General features: G+C 40.6%; 1 protein-coding gene across 50 annotated transcripts in view; it reads right to left on the reverse strand.

The window, feature by feature from the left end:
* LOC114650835 (uncharacterized protein DDB_G0286299-like) overlaps positions 1–20,869 on the reverse strand; it is a 121,429-nt gene that overhangs the window by 53,793 nt on the left and 46,767 nt on the right. For 46 of the 50 annotated variants that reach the window (XM_051925686.1, XM_051925683.1, XM_051925684.1 and 43 more), the window contains exons 6-7: positions 9,855–9,893; positions 2,560–2,622 (exon numbers count right to left, since the gene is read on the reverse strand). In XM_051925686.1, coding sequence (XP_051781646.1) covers positions 2,560–2,622; positions 9,855–9,893 — 102 coding nt within the window. The remainder of the gene's footprint in view (positions 1–2,559; positions 2,623–9,854; positions 9,894–20,869) is intronic. The other 4 variants (XM_051925687.1, XM_051925709.1, XM_051925731.1 and 1 more) reach the window with 1 other exon arrangement.

Here is a 20,869-nt window from a genome sequence, read left to right on the forward strand (position 1 = left end):
GATGAATATGCATTACTCAGCTTTTATTTGAAATAAAATGTCCAGGTATATTAATAGGATCCTGGCTTTCTATTCCCTGTAGTGAATCACATGTTTCCACTTGTCCTGTGTTGAACACTTGGCTAAAAAACTGCATGCTTTAATAGGGAATTCACTCCAACAAGAATATAATGCGTCCCTCCAGGAGCCCTTGAGTCAATGTTAAGCATTTTTTGTTAAGTAGATCCTGTAATGCCCATTCTCCACAATTTATATATCATTTGCTTCATCTAAATATATGTTAAATCAATATTTCAGATGAAAAGTTGAATATGAGAAGGAATACAGAATGTCACTATTCATTTCTGAATTAATTTCATTGCTGTGCTCACCCTCCTGTTTTAGATGAGTGTAGCTTAAAGTACCATAGTTGGTATCTAAAGGTTTATATTGATGCAAACACCTCAGTTTTGCATATCCTATGTGCTGCACTCTAAATCTCAAAATTATTTAGAGTTCCAAAAAGGACTGAGCTGACAGTCTCAGACTGTAAATCATCTATTTAAATCAATTAATTTCTTACAGCAAGCCCTCCTTTAAAGTAATTTAAAGAACTATATGTTGATTTAGAGATGCATAGACTAATCTCTCTCTTGTTCTTGTGCTTGCTCATAAGACCAGTGAGAAATGTTTAGGATGCCTCCATTGTGAGGCTATAAGCAACTTCTCTGCCAGAAGAGTCAACACTAAAACACTAAAAGTCCAGCAATAGAAATGCTTGAAGGTACAGAGTGATACAGAGACAGAGTTGAGAAGAGGTAGACAGCAACATGGGACCAAAGACATACCAAAGGACAGATGTCACAGAACAACAACATATTGCACATTTTCATACAAATGATGTAGCTCAAAGTGCTTTACAAGATGAATAAAAAAAAAGAAAAAATATAAAAATTAGGCAATACTAATTAACAAAGAATAAAGTAAGGTCCAATGGCCAGGGAGGACAGAAAAAAACAAAAAAAAAAACAAACTCCAGAGCATGTAGAGAAAGGTTCCAAGTCTTGAGGGTGCTAAGGTGACATATGGGATAAAGGACCAGGCCCATTAAATGTTGTAGGGTTTAATCAAAGTGCATTTGTAAAATGCGCTGGTGGTCAGAATTTTTTTATAATATTTTTTTATGTTTTGAAAAATGTTCCAGCCCAAAAATAGATCGTTAGTGAAGTCCCAAAGCCAATTAAAACTAACAGAAATGGATCTCAGAGGAACTTTAGTAAGTAGTGAATAAAAAAAGGCATTCTGGTTTGGAGTATAAGAGGGGGACATGGCAAAACAGACAAGAAGCTGGATAGGAAGAGCAGACGTTAATTTAATGAGACTCAACATGTGTTAAGGACAACCCTAGGCCGAAGAAAGAAGAAGAAGGAAATGGAGGAAACTGAATATCTCAACCTGAGTGTCTGGACTGTCTCGATCCCTCCATCCAATCCATCCATTTGAATGGGCAAATGCCCTGTGCAGCCCATGGAGGAGAGAGATGGGGCAAACATATGTGTGATTTATTGTCATCTTAACATATGTACTGTACACAATAATTCGGCTTACATACAAATATATCATTATTTTTCTCAGCCCTGTTGGGTGCCGCCAGGGGGAGCTGTGAAAGGACCTGGGGAATCATGCTTCTCTTGCAGCCTGGAAGTACTAGGAAGTCATGAGGACAGAAGCCCCAAAGTACTTCCGGGATGATTAAAGAATTGGGATTCTCCATCTGACCCAGAAGTGCTGGCAAGTCATGTGGGAGGAAGAACAGAAGCACTTCAGGGTCAAGGACTATTTAAAGGACTGTTGGAGACCCAGCAGGTGAGCTGGAGTCGGGAGGACTGTGACAGAGCTTGCTGGGAGGTGTGGAGGAAAGAATTATTGTTGTTATTATTATTATTGAGAATATTGTATATTCACTTGCCTGTTTATTGTGGCTGGGGTGCTTTGGAGGCACTGCTTAAAAGAAGAAGAATTAAAGATCTTCTTACTGCTTTTACCCTGTCTACATCTGTTTGTTGGGTTTAACGGGGCAACAGCGCCCCCAAGTGTTTGACAGGGTACATGTGGAAAAGCAGTGTTAATTAGGCAAATGTTATCTAAATAAAATGAAATGAAGCTTATACACCTGCTTTTGTCTACTATGTGTTCTTTGAGTCTTTCTTCTTAGCCAAGCCACCTGGAAACAGCTGAAGAAGCAGAAACAGAACTGTTCAGCAGACAAGAAACATCCATGTTGCAAATTACACTAGAATTAAAAGCAAAAATGCCGTCTTTCTGTAAAATTCAAGTGTTTAGCTCCCCACTGCTTGTTTTGAGGTGTGCAATTGTTCATGTGCTCCTGAACAGCCATCGGGCTGTGAGATAAAAGGACATGCATAGAACTGCTTTGCAAATAATATGAATGTTATTGTACTGGCACTGTGCAACATAAAATATAAGAGACTCCACTTTTCTTTTACATATTCTGAAGTTTACTTTAGAAAAAACATTGCACACAACTTGTTAAAAAAGAATATGTTCATCTGTACAAACCTTCAAACGCCATCTCACTCATAATTCCATGGTTGCTGGAGAGGTCTGATGGGCAATTTGTCACTGGAAAAATATTCAATCTGTTAAACTGTGCAAATTGGGTAAACTAAGAGATCATGGCTGAGTCACCTACAGCTTGTTGACAACTCATTTTTATTAACATTGCATTACATTTTTAAAACCAGCTTACTCCAATTCTGCAACCTACAAATGACAACTTATAATCCACAAAAGTTGCAAAAATTGTATTTTGTTGCAAACTTTTTGTATACGATGTAAGGGACAGCCACCAGCCCAACCCAGCCAGGAAGCCCAAGAGATGGAAGGATGGGTAAGGCACCTTCATTAGGGCACTGCCTCCCCCAGAACACTAGATGGCAGCTTCTCAGGATTACAGCAGCCCCCCCCCCGATCCCCCCGGGGGGGAACCATGTGACTTGGCGTTCTATATCTCAGCTCTGTTGGATACCATGGGTGCCGCCAGGGGGCGTTATAAACATGAAGGAGCCATATGGTATGCGGTTTCCTTAAACAGGAAAATAAATAAATACACACAAACATAAATACAGTGATCCCTCGCTATATCGCGCTTCGCCTTTCGCGGCTTCACTCTATCGCGGATTTTATATGTAAGCATATTTAAATACATATCGCGGATTTTTTTGCTGGTTCGCGGATTTCTGAGGACAATGGGTCTTTTAATTTCTGGTACATGCTCCCTCAGTTGGTTTGCCCAGTTGATTTCATACAAGGACGCTATTGGCAGATGGCTGAGAAGCTACCCAGCTTACTTTTCTTTCTCTCTCTTGCGCTGACTTTCTGTGATCCTGACGTAGGGGGTGTGAGCAGGGGGGCTGTTCACACACCTAGACGATACGGACGCTCTGCAGCTGCTTCGTGAAGGGACATGCTGCACGGTGCTTCGCATACTTAAAAGCTCAAAGGGCACGTATTGATTTTTGACTGTTTTTCTCTGTCTCTCTCTTTGTCTGCTCCTGACGGAGGGGGTGTGAGCTGCCGCCTTCAACAGCTTTGTACCAGCGGTGCTTCGCATACTTAAAAGACAAACAGCCCTATTGATTTTGTCTGTTTCTGACATGCTCTGCTCCTGACGCGCACTCCTTTGCATTCTTTTAATTGTGAGACAGAACTGTCATCTCTGTCTTGTCATGGAGCACAGTTTAAACTTTTGAAAAAGAGACAAATGTTTGTTTGCAGTGTTTGAATAACGTTCCTGTCTCTCTACAACCTCCTGTGTTTCTGCGCAAATCTGTGACCCAAGCATGACAATATAAAAATAACCATATAAACATATGGTTTCTACTTCGCGGATTTTTCTTATTTCGCGGGTGGCTCTGGAACGCAACCCCCGCGATGGAGGAGGGATTACTGTACATACATACATAAGTAGATAAGTAAATAAATAAATACATACATAAACAGACACACACACTTTGGTCTGAGCAAAGAAGAATATTAAAAAGAAATAAAATCTCTGAACTTGCAGTCACAGTCATAGTGAGGCATTACGCAGACATATTACCGTTGGAATAAAGGAGCCCCGATAGTGTTTTATGACACAGTTCTGCTGAATAATTTGTTGGCTGAAAAGTACTCAGTGTTAGTGTGTCAGAGAGAGGATGTGCACCATTGTTCATAATAGCATTCAGTATTGCTTCAATTCCTCTTTTGCTACAACCTCCAGGGGGTCCAGAGAGTGTCCCAAAACCAAGCCTGCCTTTTTATTCAGCTTGTTGATTCAGTGGGCCTCTCTTGAAGTGATGTTATTGGCTCATTACACCATAGTGTAATAAAACTGCACTGGCCATCACTGAATTATAGAAGATGTGAAGGATGTCACGTCCCACATTAAATGAACTCAGTCTCCTAAGGAAAAAGAGCCTGCTCTGCCCTTACTTATATAGTTCCTTTGTGTTCCAAGACCAGTCCAATCTGTCATTAATGTGGAACCCCAAGCACTTGCATGAGTGGACTACCTCTACATCCACTCCCTGAGCAGTGACTGGACACAGATGATCTTTGGTGCAGTGAAAGTCAGTAACCAATTCATTGGTTTTGCTGATGTTAAAATGCAGACAATTCTATTTGTGCCAAGAAACAAAGTTCTCCATCTGATTCCTCTCCTCCGTCTCGTCCCTTTATCAATACACATGCAGATTCATCTGAGAATTTCTGCAAGTGACATGACTTGGAGTTATATTTGTGGTTGGAGGTGTACAGAGTGACGTGAAAAGAAGACAGGACTGTTCCTTGTGGTGCTCCAGTGTTGTTCACATCCTCACATTTAATGATTCAGTTGTTAATGCTCTTCTGTGAACAACTGATACTTTAACCTGTGTGTTGTGGAATTTGCTGGTCATTTAGAGGTGTTTATTTTAGAAATGTCTAATTTGAATTTAACAGTAATTCCATTATCAACCATACCTGCTTTTTCTGTCCAACCAGGCCATTGCTGAATGTAAAATTGTGATGTCTTATTCTTTCATTTTGTTCTAAATTGTTGATTTAAATAAATGCCAGTTCTCTGTGCTATGACTCTAACTGAATTCCACATTTGTTTCATCATACAAATGGTTTAAGAGGTACAGTATTAACTTTAAAAAGTTAAGCAAAGACTTAATCAAAACTATGCATTCACAGCTCATTTAAACCATCCACAGGAGATGAACAAAGCAGTGTGTTTCTTCCTGTTGGTCCCAAGTCCGGATAAATGGAGAGGATTACATCAAAAAGGACATCCGGTGTAAAATTTTGCCAGATCAATATGCGGACAACGATACAAATTTCAATACCGGATCGGTCGGGACTCGGGTTAACAATGGCTGCCACCAGTACTGTTAGCCAACAGGGTACTAGCAAAAATTGGGCGACTGTTGGCCTAAGAAGGAGAAGAAGAAGAAGGGAGAGACGTGTCCGGAGGCAGAAGGACAGGAGGAAGGTAAAGAGAGTGGAACTGAGGGTAGGAACTTTAAATGTTTTGCAGTATGACTGGTAAGGGAAGAGAGTTAGTCAATATGATGGAGAGAAGGCAGGTTGATATATTGCACGTGCAAGAGACTAAATGGAAGGGGAGTAAGGCCAGGTGGATTCAAATTGTTCTATCATGGTGTGGATGGGAGGAGAAATGGGGTAGGGATTATTCTAAAGGAGCAGTATATCAAGAGTGTTTTGGAGGTGAAAAGAGTGTCAGACACAGTAATGATTATGAAGCTGGAAACTGAAGGTGTGATGATGAATGTTGTCAGTGCATATGCCCCGCAAGTTGGGTCTTCAATGGATGAGAAAGATGATTTCTGGAGTGAGTTGGATGAGGTGATGGACAGTGTACCCAAGGGGCAGATTTCAATGGACATATTGGTGAAGCGAACAGAGGAGATGAGGAGGTGATGGGTAGGTATGGAGTCAAGGAGAGGAATGAAGAAAGTCAAAGGATAGTGGATTTTGAAAAAAGGATAGGCATGGCTGTGGTGAATACATATTTTAAGCAGAGGGAGGAACATAGGGTGACGTACAAGAGTAGAGGAAGATGCACATAGGTAGATTATATCCTATGCAGAAGAGACAATCCGACGGAGATTAAAGACTGCAAACTGGTGGCAGGGGAAAGTGTAGTTAGGCAGCATATGATGGTAGTCTGTAGGATGACAGAGATCAAGAAGAAGAGGAGGAGAGGGAGGGCACAGAAAAAGATCAAATGGTGGAAGTTGAAAAAGGAAGACTGCAAGGTTGAGTTTAGGGAGGAGATAAGACAGACACTGGGTAGCAGTGAAGAGTTACCAGATAGTTGGGCAACTGCAGCAGAAGTAGTAAGAGTGACAGCAAGACGGGTGCTTGGTGTGACATCTGGACAGAGAAAGGAGGAAAAGGAACCCTGGTTGTGGAATGGGGAAGTACAGGAGAGTATGCAGAGGAAGAAGATGGAGAAGAAGAAGTGGGATAGTCAGAGAGATGCAGAAAGTAGATGAGTACAAGTAGATAAGGTGTAAGGTGAAGAGAGAGGTGGCAAAGGCTAAAGAAAAGGCAAATGATGAGTTGTATGAGAGGCTTGACACTAAGGAGGGAGAAAAGGACCAGTACCGATTGGCTGGACAGAGGGATAAGGCTGGGAAAGATGTGCAGCATGTTAGGGTGATAAAGGATAAAGATGGAAACATACTGACAAGTGAGGAGGGTGTGTTGAGCAGATAGAAAGAGTACTTTGAGAGGCAGATGAATGAAGAGAATGAGGAAAGAGAGAAGGTTGGATGATGTGGAGACAGTAAATCAGGAAGTGCAATGGATTAGCAAGGAGGACGCAAGGGCAGCTATGAAAAGGATGAAGAATGGAAAAACCGTTGGTCCAGATGATATACCTGTAGAAGCATGGAGGTGTTTAGGAGAGATGGCAGTGGAGTTTTTAACCAGATTGTTTAATGGAATCTTGTAAAGTGAGAGGATGCCAGAGGAATGGAGAAGAAGTGTACCGGTGCCGATATTTAAGAATAAGGGGGATGTGCAGAGCTGTAGTAACTACAGAGGAATAAAATTGATGAGCCACAGCATGAAGTTATGGGAAAGAGTAGTGGAAGCTAGGTTAAGAAAGGAGGTGATGATTAGTTAGCAGCAGTATGGTTTCATGCTAGGAAAGTGCACCTCAGATGCAATGTTTGCTCTTAGGGTGTTGATGGAGAAGTATAGAGAAGCCCAGAAGGAGTTGCATTGTGTCTTTATGGACCCGGAGAAAGCATATGACAGGGAGCCTCGAGAGGAGTTGTGCTATTGTATGAGGAAGTTGGGAGTGGCAGAGAAGTATGTAAGAGTTGTACAGGATATGTATGAGGGAAGTGTGACAGTGGTGAATACTGCAGTAGGAGTGACGGACACATTCAACGTGGAGGTGGGATTACATCAGGGATTGGCTCTGAGTCCTTTCTTATTTGCAATGGTGATGGACAGGTTGACAGACAAGATTAGACAGGAGTCCCCTTGGACTATGATGTTTGTTGATAACATTGTGATCTGTAGAAAGAGTAGGGATCAGGTTGAGGAGACCCTGGAGAGTTGGAGGTTTGCTCTAGAGAGGAGAGGAATGAAGTTCAATAAGAATAAGACAGAATACAAATGTGTGAATTAGAGGGAGGTGAAAGGCATGGTGATGATGCAGGGAGTATATATACTATCTATCTATCTATCTATACTGATATGGACTGGGTAACGTGTTAGGAACAAAAGTATGCTACATCATTTGATGGAAGTTAAAATGATCAACCTACAGAGGGTCGAAATCAAAGACACCCCAAAAATCAAAGTGAAAAAATGATGTGGCAGGTTAGTCCATTTTGCCGAAATTTCATTGCAGCAACTCAAAATCATACCAAGTAGTTTGTATGGCTCCCACGTGCTTGTATGCATGCCTGACAACGTCTGGGCATGCTCCTAATGAGATGACCGATGGTGTCCTGGGGGATCTCCTCTCAGATCTGGACCAGGGTATCACTGAGCTCCAAGACAGTCTGAGGTGCAACTTGGCAGCGTCGGATGGACCAAAACATAATGTTCCAGAGGTGTTCTATTAGATTTAGGTCAGGTGAGAATGGGGGCCAGTTAATGGTATCAATTCCTTCATCCTCCAGGAACTGCCTGCATGCTCTCGCCACATGAGGCCAGGCATTGTCGTGCAGCAGGAGGAACCCAAGACCAACTGCACCAGCATAGGGTCTGATAATGGGTCCAAGGATTTCATCCCGATACCTACTGGAAGTCAAGGTGCTGTTGTCTAGCCTGTAGAGGTGTGTGCGTCCCTCCATGGATATGCCTCCCCAGACCATCACTGACCCACCACTAAACCGGGCAATCTAAACGATGTTATAGGCAGCACAACATTCTCCACAGCTTCTCCAGACCCTTTCACATCTGTCACATGTGCTCACGGTGAACCTGCTCTCATCTGTGAAAAGCACAGGGCACCAGTGGTGGACCAGCCAATTCCAGAATTCTATGGCAAATGCCAATCGAGTTCCATGGTGCTGAGCAGTGAGCACAGGGCCCACTAGAGGATGTTGGGCCCTCAGGCCACCTTCATGAAGTCTGTTTCTGATTGTTTGGTCAGAGACATTCACACCAGTGGCCTGCTGGAGGTCATTTTGTACGGCTCTGGCAGTGCTTATCCTGTTCCTCCTTGCACAAAGGAGCAGATACCGGTCCTGCTGATGGGTTAAGGACCTTCTACGGCCCTGCCTTGCTCTCCTAGAGTAACTGCCTTTCTTCTGAAATCTCCTCCATGCCCTTGAGACTCTGCTGGACTACCTGTGCAACCTCTGTAGGGTCCAGGTATTGCCTCATGCTACCAGTAGTGACACTGACCGTAGCCAAATGCAAAACTAGTGAAAAAACAGTCAGAAAAGATGAGGAGGGAAAAATGTCAGTGGCTTCCACCTGTTAAACCATTTCTGTTTTGGGAGTCGTCTCATTGTTGCCCCCCTAATGCACCTGTTGCTTATTTCATTAACACCAAAGAAGCTGAAACTGATTAACAACCCCCTCTGCCACTTAACTGACCATATCAATATTCCAGAAGTTTCACTGACTTGATGCTATACTCTGATTAAAAAGTGTTCCTTTAATTCTTTTGAGTAATATGTGGTGGATGGCTGGAAACCCCCTGGATTACATCAGGGCCACAGGCTTGGAGCTTGGAAGCTCAACCCTGCTGCGGCTTGTGGCCACTGTCAGGGGGCGCTTGGACAGTTCCGGAGCCCTGGTCTACAGCCCTTCCACCACACCTGGAAGTGCTGCCAAAAGAGTATCCGGGAACATATGGAGTACTTTCGAGGGCCTTTACAGCACTTCCACCACACTCTGGAGTGCTGCCGGAAGAAGATCAGAGTGCACCTGGAGCACTTCCAGATGCACTTTAAAGGAGGCCACCTCACTCCGTTCAGGGAGCCAGAGTCGGGTGGAAGGTAGATGAAGTTTGCGTGTAGGAGTGGAGGCGGTAAAAAGCGAAAGAGAGAGAGAGAGAAAAAGAAGGAAGAAGAAAGAAGGGACTGACCATTATTACTGTAAGTGATGTGTATTGTGTACTGTGCTCGGAATTGGGGAGCTGGGAAACAGAGCTGCCCCAAGAGGAAAATAAAAGGGTGTGTTTTGGACTTGTGTCTCTGTGCCTGTCTGTGTCCTGGTTCGGAGAGCGGTACTGCCCCGTTATCTTCCACAATATATATTATATATATACTTACAGTATAACATATAAGTGTAGTTTCAGAATAAATGGAAAACGCCATGTCTATACTTACTCGGAGGTCCTGGTTCTTCACTATGTGGTTCCTTGCTATCTGTAGAAAAAATAATTCTTAAATTAACTTTGAATTTTTATTTATGAAACAATAAGCTGACTTTTAACACACCATACTGTCTAAAATTCTCAGAATGTTTTGCACATCTATCTCTTATCTTCCACAATATACAGTATAGTATACAGTGATACCTTGAGATACGAGTGCCCCAATGTACGAGTTTTTTGAGATACGAGCCGTCACTAGGTCGATTTTTTGTCTTGAGTTACGAGCCAAAATTCGAAATACGAGCCATCAAAGAGCTTGTCCCCGCACATTCCGAGGAACTGACGACAGAGGAGTTGACGGAACTACATACACAGCAACATATGGAGGTTCTGCAGGAGATCGGTATCGCGGGGGAGTTTATCTCTTAAAGTGAGATAAAGGAAGTGTTTGCAATGTGGGAAAAAGTTTCGAACTTTAAAGAAAAGAAACACCCTAAAAAAATTACAACTGATCATACAGTGGCGCTATTCAATGACACTTGCCTAACGCCTGACTTTATTGAAAAGAAACTAAACTTGCAGCGCCGCTATTCAATGACACTTGCCTAACGCCTGACTTTATTGAAAAGAAACTAAACTTGCAGCGCCGCTATTCAATGACACTTGCCTAACGCCTGACTTTATTGAAAAGAAACTAAACTTGCAGCGCCGCTATTCAATGACACTTGCCTAACGCCTGACTTTATTGAAAAGAAACTAAACTTGCAGCGCCGCTATTCAATGACACTTGCCTAACGTCTGACTTTATTGAAAAGAAACTAAACTTGCAGCGCCGCTATTCAATGACACTTGCCTAACACCTGACTTTATTGAAAAGAAACTAAACTTGCAGCGCCGCTATTCAATGACACTTGCCTAACACCTGACTTTATTGAAAAGAAACTAAACTTGCAGCGCCGCTATTCAATGACACTTGCCTAACTCATTTCAGAAACATTCTAAAGGGGAGGACTAAACAAAGCTCCTTGGACAGGTTTCAATTGAAACGCCATGCGAATGAAAGTGATGAAAGCGTGGAAAAAAAGAAAAAAACTAGTGGAAAAGAAAATTAAGTTAAGCAAAAGTGAAGTGAAAGAAAAAAAACATTACAATACGCTAATCGGCTTTGCCAACGTCTGTTTATTTCTTTAGATTCTCTTTTATGTATTAGGTTTTATTTTGTTTGTATACAATATTTGTTCATTATAAATACATTTTTCTTATTTTGAAAACATTTACCAAAAAATTGGGGTGGTTTTTTGGGAGCTTGCACGAATTAATCTCATTTCAATTAATTTCAATGGGGAAAATTAATTTGAGATACAAGCATTTTGACTTAACAGTTCGGTCACGGAACGAATTAAACTCGTATCTCAAGGTATCACTGTACTATGTAACTTAAGTACTTTTCTTTATACAGCATTTGTAGTTATTTATTGTTTTTACCATTGGCTAATATTATTGGTAGGCAATGTGATATAGTGGTTAAGTGGCTTTGGCCTACAAACACTAAGGTTGTGGGTTCAAATCCTGCTACTGACTTTATGTGGCCATCAGCAAGTCATTTATCCTGGCTATGCTCCAGTTAGAAGGAAAACAAAAGAAATGTATACAATTGAATCTCAAATGTTACAAGTCAACTTTTATAAAGGCATCAGTCACATAATAAGTAAAAATTGTAACATTAGGTTGCTGGAGCTGTTTACTCTTGAATAGTGTTGATCAGTGAATTTCGGCAAAGCGTTATTCACAGTGAGTTTGCTGGGTTCACGTTCAGCTTTGTTCATAGAATTATTTACTGATAATTCGGCCGGTGTAGGAGAAATTCTTTTTCCCAGCGTCCCATAATGTTTTCAGAGGGCAACGTGATATCCCCCAGAGCTCCAACAGTCAACACTGGATGGGACAGCCCCCCCAGATATACGAATGCTGTTCATTTGCATTACAGACACTGTGGGGCTTAGTTAGTGGTGGAATAGATGAGTAAATAATGCAGGTTTTCAATATTTTATTTTTATGAAACATGTACACTATAAATAACAAAATATCTCTGGTTGTCGCCAGATGTTTAGGTCAATCTTTGAGTTAAATGTCAGTATAAGAGAGGGAGGCACGGGCCCTATGCATGCATAATTAGTCACATGGAGATAAAAAATAAACATTGAAGGAGCCTGACGCCCCACACCCCAAACACAGGAGACTCTATGAAATAATAATAATAATGAAAGATTTAGTACTATTTAGAAGACATTTCTATCTTTTTTATAGAAGAAAAAGTACAAAGCATCAGCACAGACAGTTTGGAGAGCTTTCGGTGTGACTTCAAAAAATAGAATGTGCCAGCAGCTTCAATCATGACACACCACTTTGAATTATTTGTCTTTAAAAGACCTATGCATTTTTTTATGATTTTTGACTATAATTTTGGTATTTCTGCTTTGTTTTGACAAAAGATATGATTGCACATTTCTGACTTTGTTCTTTCTTCTATGATCTGACAGAAGCACAGTGGTGCAATGGTTTGCCAAAATAATCACTTCAATATAGTTGGCAGACGTTTCTGACGCTGTCAGGAACACATTAAAGATTATTGCACCATTATAACCCAGTCAAATCTAGTTCACTTAGTCCTTCCCCTTTGACTTCAATACATTTTGCAGAGTCTGTCAATATTCACAATTTCTGATTTTTTCAAATTTATGGCGAAGCGAACACCATGGAGTTCACTCATCACTATCCTTGAACATTCACGAATCAGATAAATTTCTACTTTTTTCTTATTTTCCCAGTGACTTAGCTTTTGTTGATGGTCACTGCAAAATACAGATTTACAGGAAAGTATATTATTTTGAATACTATTGTGTAATCAGTAGAAAAAATGTGAAATTTGAGTATACAGTGATCCCTCGCTATATCGCGCTTCGCCTTTCGCGGCTTCACTCCATCGCGGATTTTATATGTAAGCATATTTAAATATATATCGCGGATTTTTCGCTGCTTTGCGGGTTTCTGCGGACAATAGGTCTTTTAATTTCTGGTACATGCTTCCTCAGTTGGTTTGCCCAGTTGATTTCATACAAGGGACGCTATTGGCAGATGGCTAAGAAGCTACCCAACTTACTTTCTCTCTCTCTCTCTCTTGCGCTGACGTAGGGGGGTGTGAGCAGGGGGGCTGTGTGCAGCTGCTTCCTGAAGGACATGCTGCACGTTGCTTCGCATACTTAAAAGCTCAAAGGGCACGTATTGATTTTTGACTTTGTTTTTCTGTGGCTCTCTCTCTCTCTCTGTCTGCTCCTGACAGAGGGGATGTGAGCTGCCGCCTTCAACAGCTTTGTACCGGCGGTGCTTCGCATACTTAAAAGCCAAAAAGCCCTATTGATTTTTTTTTTTGACTGCTTGCTTTGCACTCCTTTGAAAAGGAAGATATGTTTCCATTCTTTTAATTGTGAGACAGAACTGTCATCTCTGTCTTGTCATGGAGCACAGTTTAAACTTTTGAAAAAGAGACAAATGTTTGTTTGCAGTGTTTGAATAACGTTCCTGTCTCTCTACAACCTCCTGTGTTTCTGCGCAAATCTGTGACCCAAGCATGACATTCTAAAAATAACCATATAAACATATGGTTTCTACTTCGCGGATTTTCCTATTTCGCGGGTGGCTCTGGAACGCAACCCCCGCGATGGAGGAGGGATTACTGTATATTATTATGATTATGATTTTAAGTTGTTTATGTCATTCACTCAAGTATTCCTTTCCATGTTTTTCATCAGTTATATGTTTAAGTTTGTATTTTTTTCTCGTGTAAAAGCCATAGGCAGATAATAAAGTGTTAACACTGAACTGTGTTTTACTTGAAATTAATACAAACAGAAGTGACTTTTACTGGCTGCAAAAAAAAAAAAAAATCTCTAAATTCAATAAGTGCTTATTTTTCCTCCATACTATTTAAAATAGACTAGGACCTCATGTTATCCTTTTATCGCAGTTTGATCCAGTCTGGTATCACTTTCAGTTTCATTGCCTGGTTTAATAATCTGACAAATCAAAATTTAAAAAAGTTCCAGCAGATTACTAAGTATGCAGTTAAAATTATTGGGGCCGATGTAGATGATGTGGCAAGTGTGTGTCAGAGGACAATGATAAAGAAACTGTAAATCATCTCAACTGATGACAGACATCCATTACATGCAGAATTCTGTTATTCAGGAAGGACAATTGATTTGAAAACCCTCACAAATCGCTCAAGAAATTCCTTTCTTCCTAGTGCCATATGATTTTTTAATAAGGAATATTGGAGAAAATAGTAGAGGTTTGATATGAATCACGTAACCATTTTTGTGTAAATAACCACTATTGAACTACCTTACCTTGATCTGTCGTGTCTCTATTTGTTTGCTTTATTTCTTTCTGTCTGTTATTAGATGCAACTGAGAAATTTTTCATGTTTTCTTATGTAAAAATGACTAAATAAAGAAACCTTAAACCTTAAGTATGCAGCCATGCAAATAATTGAATGTTCCATAGATGGGATTGTAAATTACAATGAAGTAGCTCATGGAGGACTAGTTAAGTTTAAACTTACACTGTTGGTTTCCAGCTTCTATTTCTCTCCCCCTTCTTTTTTTGTTTCTAGCAAACACCACTCACAGCCACAGTGCCCTGAACCCTCACTGGTGCTTTATTGTGTGATTGTTACCCACTGAACTTTGCATCCTCCTTGCATCCTCCTTGAGCTTCAATGAACTTTCTCCATCGATTTCATACTTCACTGCAGACACCAAATGTGATCTTGTCTCATTTTCCCTGTCCAGGACACCATCCCTTCTTCAGTCATCCATTCAGTCTGTTGGCTAGTGTTGCTGTTCACATGCCCAACAATAGATATATATACACTACTAGTCAAAAGTTTTCAAAAACCTCAGTTTTAACAGTTTTTCTTCACATTTAATCAGTTGAAATGCAATCAATGACCTAAAATTGTTAAAAGATAAGTAGTAAACTGCAAGAGGTTTAGATATAAAGTTTATCAAAAACTGAAACTAATAAATATCATAATACAGTGATCCCTCGCTAAATCGTGCTTCGCCTTTCGCGGCTTCACTCTATCGTGGATTTTATATGTAAGCATATTTAAATATATATCGCGGATTTTTTGCTGCTTCGCGGGTTTCTGAGGACAATGGGTCTTTTAATTTCTGGTACATGCTTCCTCAGTTGGTTTGCCCAGTTGATTTCATACAAGGGACGCTATTGGCAGATGGCTGAGAAGCTACCCAACTTACTTTTCTTTCTCTCTTTCTTGCGCTGACTATCTGTGATCCTGACGTAGGGGGTGTGAGCAGGGGGGCTGTTCGCACACCTAGACGATACGGACGCTCATCTAAAAATGCTGAAAGATTATCTTCACGTTGCTAACTTCTGTGTGCAGCTTTTAAGTATGCTGCACGGTGCTTCGCATACTTAAAAGCTCAAAGGGCACATATTGATTTTTGACTTTGTTTCTCTCTCTCTCTCTCTCCTCCTGACGGAGGGGGTGTGAGCTGCAGCCTTCAACAGCTTTGTACCAGCGGTGCTTCGCATACTTAAAAGCCAAACAGCCCTATTGATTTGTTTGCTTTACTCTCTCTTTCCTTTGAAGAGGAAGATATGTTTGCATTCTTTTAATTGTGAGACAGAACTGTCATCTCTGTCTTGTCATGGAGCACAGTTTAAACTTTTGAAAAAGAGACAAATGTTTGTTTGCAGTGTTTGAATAACGTTCCTGTCTCTCTACAACCTCCTGTGTTTCTGCGCAAATCTGTGACCCAAGCATGACAATATAAAAATAACCATATAAACATATGGTTTCTACTTCGCGGATTTTCTTATTTCGCGGGAGGCTCTGGAACGCAACCCCCGCCATGGAGGAGGGATTACTGTAATGCAAATTCCCCTTCTTCAGGGAACATCTAATACGTTACAACCTACAGATGTTCTGCACCAATATAAGTAAATTAAGCCTTGCAAGTTGAAGCACAACAATTTGCACAGGTGTCCCAACTTCCAATGATTACTTAAAAATCATCTGTCTCTTTTAAAGCAGAATTGGAACAGACTGTGTTAGTACACATCTAAAGTACTACATGGACAATATTCCAGTGATAATGGCAAGAAAATGGCAATTAACAAATGAAATGAGAGAGAGCATTATTACCCTTAGAAGTATAGGCATTTCAGTGAGAAAAATTGAAAAATAAATCAAAGTGTCAGTGAGTATGGTGTCCTACACCATCCAAAGGCAATTGGAAACTGGCAGACCCAAAGTCACAACCCAATCAGAAGACACGTTTCTGAGGGTTACCAGCTTGCATGATAGGTGCCTCACAGCACAACAGTTTCAAGAACAGCTTAACAGTGGTTGAAAAAAGTGAGACTCAGTTTGTACTGTGAAGAAGAGACTTTGTGCTGCAGGTTTGACAGGGTGATTGTATTAAAATTAGCCATTCCTGAAAGGACAAAATAGGTCCTTGAAAAACCAGCTGTGAAGTACTGCAGACAGGACAAAGACTTCTCTGAGTTGTTCTATAACTATTGAACGGTAATGTATATATCATAAATAACACACAATACAAGCAGAAAAGATCAACACCAAAGAAGGTAACATAGCTGCCTCTTCGCATGTTAAACAAACAAGGAAGAATTCCAAATAACTCTAACTGGCACAGTGGCAGTGCTGCTGTCTTACAATAAGTAGACTAGGATTTGCATCCAAGGTGTTCCATATGTGCAGTTTGCAAGTTCTGCAGCAATAATTAAAATAAATTAAGCTTTGTAAGTTGAAGCAAACAATTTGCACAGATGTCCCAACTTCTATTGATTACTTAAAAACCTTCTGTCTCTCTTAAAATAAGAGTTGGAACTCACATGGGTTTCCTGTGTGTGCTCTGGTTTCCACCCACAGACCAAAGACAAACAATTCAGTTGAATTAATGCTGTTCAAATTGTCCCTAGTTTCTGTGTAGTTTTTACCCTGTAATGGAGTGGCACCCTGTCCTGGTATTGTTCCTTCCTTGCAGCTGATGATTGCTGGGATAGGTTCCATTACCCCAAGACCCAGCCTACAATAAGCTGGTTAAGAAAATGGATGGATTAATTTCCCAAACACTTACTGGAGTTTGCTAAGCTACCAAATTCCTATATTTCCAATTTAAAAAAGTTAAAGCAAGTAAAACAAAAAAGATATGGTAATCATGGGTGATTGTAGTGTTCCAAAAACTGACTGGCAAACTTATCATGAAAACACAAAAAGGGGAAGCTACAAAGATGCTCATAGCAAAAGACTGCTTAATTACCCAATACTGTCAAAATCTAACACAGATTAATGGCTGTCTAGACCTTAACTATTCTAGCAATAAAAACAGAAATGAGAAACTGAGGTGGTAAATCACTTAAACAAATAAAATCATATGATTAGGCATAAAATTGTCTTTGAAAATATTCAAATGCTTATTAAAATAAAGGAATAAGAAAATATCTAGAATGAGAAAATAAGAAACTGCTACATTAAATAATTAAATGTGTAACTTCAGAAATATCTTGATAATGCAATAAAATAAATTTCAAAAAATAATAAAATTAAAAACACATAAAAAGGCCTACACTACTATTACTTAAAACATAAAAGAAAATGACATAAAGGAATAAAACAAACTGCAGTTAACGACAAAAAATAAAATAATATTTCAATGTATCAAAAGAGAAACTAAAAAAAGCTCTGGAAGCCAAGCAAAAAAAAAAAAGGTTTAAAAAGGAATTTCAGAAGCCTGACAAAATAAAAAATGAAAACAATAAACTAAGTCCTAGATATAGTAATATGTATCCTCATATTTCTGGTGGGAAAAAATGCATTGGGGAATATTGGTATAATCTGTTCTAATCAAGAACTAAGTGATTTTCACTTGCTGATGACAAAAGTAAACATGTTGCACAAGAATGGCTGTATAACTACCATTATTTTTCCATTCTTCTTTAAAGAAATGTGACAAAGCTAATAGAAAAATTAAAAAGTTCCTTAGACTAGCAGGGAAAACCATGGTGACTGAACATGTTTGTAATCCACTGTACTGTATACTGGGACTCCTTTTACACATGTTAATTAATCAATTTATTTTGACAATAAGAGAGCAAGTGTTGTGCAGAGAGAGAATGTGTTTGTGCTGTGGGAAACTATTACAGTTTCCCAAATAAATCCCTTGTGTGTTGCTAAACTTCTGCTTGTGTCTTTCTGTATTGGATGGTGTAGTCGGCAGGATTCCTGGCAGTCTGCATTGCAGGGATCTGCATTTTTAACTTCTTGTGGCAAAACCCGGCACAACAGCATGACAGCATGCACAATGCACAAAAGCACAACTCCCATCCAAGAAGGGAAGGAAAAGGTCCAGGTGAGGCATGAAGACAGCAGGGAGCTAGATGCATGGTGTCATCACTGGCGAGTGACTCGGCTTGCAGAGAGGAGAGGCCAACCAGGAGAAGTGGTCACTGAACAACAGGATTCGAAAGGAGTTAGGTGCCGGGTAGGGGATGATATTCCCTGGAAGTGTTACATGTCTGTCCTGTATGCCTAACTCCTAGATGGAGAATGTCCGGACACCTGTCTGTGGCCAAAGCACACTGCTGTGTTGAACGACAAACTGGGTGCACTCTTGCTGCTTGTGGAAGAATTCCGTCTGCCTGGAGCTTCACCCCACGAACAGGATCCTGCAAAAGGGGAGGGGGTGGTGACTGTTCGAACTGCCTATCCGAGAGCAAGGGAGGTAAGGGCTTGGGAAATATGTGCAGGTATCCCACTGGTAAATTGGCAAAGGTGAGGCTGGCTAGCCAGGCGAAGAACCTTCCTGAGCCCACAGGACACCTGACTAAGCCTGTGCAGGACAGGCACAGGCTTAATGGCTCACGGCCGGTGGAAGGGGATGAAAAAAGCCTGGGCTCAACACCGGATGCAACAATTAACTTGGTTTGAACTGCACAGGAGCTGGAAAAGCTGTTCCAGGCTATACAGGATATTTTGCAGACAGTCAACTTACTGAAGAACACGATCAAGGGTTATAGAGGACAGCTGAGGTGCTGCAAAAAAACAATGCAGGAATATCTGAAGAGGCTTGGAGTCGGACTCTCCAACCCAGTAAATGCAGCAGCACAGGTGAGTGTTTCCTGTATCGGACATGAAAAGGGTACCCAGTGTGAGTTGTTTCTGGATGTAATATATGAAGGACTACTTTAGTAGCAATTGAAAAAAGCTTACAGGAAAAAACATTGTAATATTATTCCAATGTCATTCATTCTGCTGACATTGGCTACAGTTTTTAAGAGTTAATAAAGTGTCTTTTGGAACTCATAAAGATATACAGTAGTATAGTATGAGTAAACATTTGCATTGCTTCTGTAGAACAAAGTGGACATTGTCCATTTTGTTAGGCTTTATTTGGCACTGCCTGTTAAAACTGCAAATTGAAAAGGGATGCAGAGAGGCAGCTGCATCCCCCCAACCCCACCTGCATTCCTGAGTGAATGGCTAAACTGCAGCTCACACCAACACGTTAGTAATCCCTGGTAATAAAGGTTTAAATCAGACTTGAGCTGATAACTCTTCAGAGACTCTGTCAGACAAAATGGCACCCAGAAGGGCATTCATCTTACGCTTGTAACTGAACTGTGTCTGGATGTGATGGACAAAATAACACATCTATAATCAGACAGTGGATCTATAACTGGAAGGGACGTGAAGCCATTATTACACCATCCTTCAAAACTAGCTGCATCCATTTTGTCTGCCTCTTTGGGGAAGCTGACAATCTTTTCTCTTTTGGGAGCTGAAAGTTGACGATCTGTTCTCTTTGTAAGCCAAAAGCTCACAAACTTTCTTTGGTCTGGAAGCTACTCTCTATAGTACCTTGGAGCTGTACACCCTGAACTAGCTCTAAGATCCACTCTGCCAAGCCAAGATCTGTGCCGGTGACTAAGCCCAGTTTGAGAAGACGTAGAAGCAGTCATTACTTCAAGAAGGGAACTGCAGCGCCTTCACTCTAGTGCCAGAAAGAGTAATGTTTTTTTCCTATAAAGTTAGTCAGGACACAGCAAAGAGCCTAACAGTGAGTTGAGGAAGACAACATCAAACCATACCATAGACAAAGGACCATGTAACAAAAGCCTAGAGTGCACTCCAATGCAATAAGAGTCATACAATTGAATCCAGAGCAACAACGCTCAACTCCACACAGCATTGTCAATCATTCTTAAAGCCTATTTTAAAACTGTCTATCTGTATAAAGATAAATTTAGTAAACAGCCAGTCTCTTTTCTGTTATATGTTTGTTAGTCTCATCAATCTAGTCTTCTATGTCTATAACAATGCAATTATCATATTTCTTTTGTTATGTTTATTAGCAAACTCTGTTATTCCGTTTTTTAAAACAGGTGGGGGGTATTTTTCGTACATGGATTACTCGTTTAGCCGGATGTAATTGTTGACGATTTGGCGTGATTCTGGATCTGTTGGTTTTTCGAAACTCTTGCTAGAAGTGTTGTCACAGCAACACATCCTAATCCTCAAACCTGCTCAGAGCAGGTTTGTTCGATGTAAACAAGGATTAGCTCACACAATCAGTGTCCGTGCGTGGAATTCATTCAGTCATGACTTCACCGTTCATGAATGAGCAACCAATTGATATCGGTACGCAAATTATAAGAAGAGAATTTCATATAGAGAGGGTTTTGCACGATTGGCAAGATCCTTTATTGCTCCCGGAGGAAATTCTTTTCGAAAGCTACCGCTTTAGCCGAGAGGGAATATTGTATCTCAAAAATTTATTAGGACCTTATATTCGAAGTCAAACTCAGCAAAGTCGGGCTCTCACAACCACACAGACACTATGCATTGCTTTGAGTTTTTTTGCAAGCGGCACTTTTTTTATATACTGTCGGTGATGCGGAAAATCTATCTAAAAGTGCAGT

The sequence above is a fragment of the Erpetoichthys calabaricus genome, chromosome 4, assembly GCF_900747795.2.
Source record: "Erpetoichthys calabaricus chromosome 4, fErpCal1.3, whole genome shotgun sequence".
Classification (NCBI taxonomy): domain Eukaryota; kingdom Metazoa; phylum Chordata; class Cladistia; order Polypteriformes; family Polypteridae; genus Erpetoichthys; species Erpetoichthys calabaricus.